We start from the raw sequence: 2,652 nt of genomic DNA, 5'->3' as shown, positions 1-2,652 counted from the left end.
ATCAATTGAGAAATCTTTAAAATTGTAGGAATAAACTTCTCTTCTTATAGTTGAAAAGGATTAAAGGAAGTATAATCCAAAATAAATAGTCAAACGAAATTTAATCTGCCAATTTCTGACCATCCTGGGAGCTCGAATAGCTGCTCGCGAATCTTCCTCTGAGCCTCCGACCCGCTGGTCCAGCAAGTAATAACCATATCATCCAAAGCTATTGCATTCTTCAGCAAGAAGGCAACTGCATGCAGCTCATAAATAAAACCTCCGAAAACACGTATCTCAATGCATTTCAGACATGACTGGAAGCAAGGTGGCACTGGCTCCAATATCCAGTCATCCTTTGCACAATTTGTAGGCAACTCCTCACTTAGCTCGATCTGCACATTCACCAGAATCATGCGAACCCATTAGATTTGTAAACATGAAAGCTTGATGATAAGTTAAGTTGGAAATCAAAGAGTCCAAGATGTTACACTAGAGAAACTAAGAGCTTTAAGATGAGGAGAGCTGTAGAGAATGTGCCAGATGGTATCACAGTGAAGATCAGGACAATAAAAAATCGACTCAGATAATCGTAACGAGGTCAGATTCATGACTGTAGGTGTACGGGCAAAGAGCTCGGGCGCGCAATCTAGAACCTAGATAAAAAAAACACAAACAAAATTTTTAAAATTTAACGCACTTCATTGAAGGAGCATCTATTAGCAATGTCGTAATGGTCTTCTGGATTAAGAACAGTCAAAAAAATAATATAAATTATATTTTAATACCTTATCTAATAAATTTAGCTTTTTAGTAGAATTGGTTAAAAACACATGGGAGAATTAAAGGCTAAGAATGCTCATGCTACTATTAATTTCCTACAAAAATATTGCACCACAAATAAAATCAAGAGGCTTTTTATGAACATTTCAAGCAACTGGATTGAGAAAATAAAAGTTGAAAGAAAAGAAAGAGAAAGAGCTAGGGAGTGACAGATACAAATAAGAATATTATCCATTGACCAGATAGAAGCTGATGCAAAACGGAGAAGCAAAAATACCTCTAAAACATCAGGTGTCAGCGTTAAATGTTTTACAGTAGAGAGCCCTACAATATGCTTATAAGCACGGTGGGCAATTTCCCTTGACCTCTCATAACATCCATAAACATCAAAACATGCCTCAACCAGTGATGATGATTTAAATAAGCAATAGTCATCCCAAAATCTACCACTGAAAGAAAAAAAGGTTAAAGCAGTTCCAAAAATCATGACATGACAAGCATCTGAACCTCTCAAATCGTTCCTATGCATTTCACAAATGTCCAAGCTCCGAAGTTTGGGAGCAGAAACGGTAATGGCCTTAAGATTCTTCCAGTCGCAGTAACGGATCTTCAACTTCTCGAGGGTTCGGAGATTCAATATTTGTTGGGTTGAGTCCTCATCGGGAAAGACAACGTGTTGAAGGCTCAATATCTTTAGACACGGGAGAGAGATTGAAGAAGGAAGCCTGAGAACACCATGTGAAGTAATTTTCAACTTGGTTAATGTTGCACAAGTAAATAAGCATAGGGGGAAAACGAACGATTCTGATTCTTCCCCCTCGTAAAAGATGACACATAACTCTTTAACATTACGATTTACTGCAGCAGAAACCCAAGTTCGAGTTCGAGTCGCATCATCAATTCCACATGAAAGAGTGAATTTTTCTATATTAGAGGAGTCCCGTAGAAGAAGCACTCTCTCCACAGAATTCATGAAAATCTTTCTCTTAGCCTTAAAATAACATTGATGAAACTCAAGATTGGAAAGGGACTTCCACAGATGCTCCCACTTCCTAGACAATATGCTTGTTCTAACAGCATCTTTTGTTCCAAGGAAGGACAGTATGTGTTGAAGAAGAGCATCGGGTAAATCGTTTATGCTTTTCCCACCAGAATCATCCATGTCCTGTTCTGCACGCATGATTAATTAACAATATTAATTATTACAACGCAGAAAATAATTACTATACTATTCAGATCATGATTTGATGAAATTATTCAGATTTAGTCCTATAAATAAATAGCATAATTACGATTAAATCCTAAGACAATGACGGGTTTAGCAACGAAATTCAAAGCTGAAATATCACCATCATCATCATCATCATAACAACAACAACAACCGAACTGAAGCTTAGATAATAGCCGGAAAGAAAGAAAGGATGGTTTACATTTAAACCCTAAAACATTAGCAATAACTAACCTGGAAAAATTAGTCAAAAAATGTACTGAACCCTTGATAGATAATAGCTGGGGGGAAAAAAAGAAGAAATGAGAGATTTTACATTGATCAGCTACTCCACCGCCCTGACCCCTTGATAGATAATAGCTGGGAAAAAACAAGAAGAAATGACATATTTTACTTTGATCAGCTACTCCACCGCCCTCCACGCACTGAACTAAAATTGCTTTTCCCTTTTGCTTTTGCATTATGCGAGCCATTGGAGGAGGAAGCGGCAGCGTTAAGGAAATCGAGATAGCCAGGCAGGTGGACGAATTTGTATTATAATTATTATATAGGCATAAGAATACTTAATACTTTTTTTTTTTTCATTTGCATGCTCCTATTTATGTCAAATTGTAAAATGCATTAATAAAAAAACATTATTTGCTTTTCATTTAAATATTTAA

The 2,652-nt window shown here is 36.5% G+C and overlaps 1 protein-coding gene across 3 annotated transcripts; it reads right to left on the bottom strand.

Annotated features, from left to right (window-relative positions):
• Window positions 1–60: 60 nt before the first annotated feature.
• On the bottom strand, window positions 61–2,463 carry LOC105120292 (F-box/LRR-repeat protein At3g26922-like). Of its 3 annotated transcripts, XM_011018463.1 has the most exons (5): window positions 2,385–2,463; window positions 2,225–2,350; window positions 1,040–1,932; window positions 471–635; window positions 61–374 (listed from the first exon to the last, which is right to left on the bottom strand). In XM_011018463.1, exons 3-5 carry the CDS (start codon window positions 1,922–1,924, stop codon window positions 90–92), a joined length of 1,335 nt encoding a protein of 444 aa, XP_011016765.1. In that variant the 5' UTR covers window positions 1,925–1,932; window positions 2,225–2,350; window positions 2,385–2,463; the 3' UTR covers window positions 61–89. The 3 variants fall into 3 exon arrangements, with proteins under 3 accessions (XP_011016765.1, XP_011016764.1, XP_011016766.1); XM_011018462.1 differs by having other exon boundaries at window positions 2,225–2,448; XM_011018464.1 differs by having other exon boundaries at window positions 1,040–1,927; window positions 2,225–2,448.
• Between the last annotated feature and the right edge of the window lie 189 nt (window positions 2,464–2,652).

The sequence above is a fragment of the Populus euphratica genome, unplaced genomic scaffold (assembly GCF_000495115.2).
Source record: "Populus euphratica unplaced genomic scaffold, PopEup_1.0 scaffold6038.1, whole genome shotgun sequence".
Taxonomy (NCBI): Eukaryota; Viridiplantae; Streptophyta; class Magnoliopsida; order Malpighiales; family Salicaceae; genus Populus; species Populus euphratica.
The sequence above is the reverse complement of the archived record's forward strand: the minus strand, read 5'-3'. Positions and strand labels throughout refer to the sequence as shown.

What these genes read in the sequence shown, in the direction of transcription:
- LOC105120292 (XM_011018463.1), bottom strand. Translation starts at nt 1,924, where the DNA reads ATGGATGATTCTGGTGGGAAAAGCATAAACGATTTACCCGATGCTCTT. An exon ending in TGACACCTGATGTTTTAGAG is followed by an intron (nt 636 to 1,039) that starts GTATTTTTGCTT and finishes TTTTTTATCTAG; the next exon opens with GTTCTAGATTGCGCGCCCGA. An exon ending in AAGCTCTTAGTTTCTCTAGT is followed by an intron (nt 375 to 470) that starts GTAACATCTTGG and finishes GTGAATGTGCAG; the next exon opens with ATCGAGCTAAGTGAGGAGTT.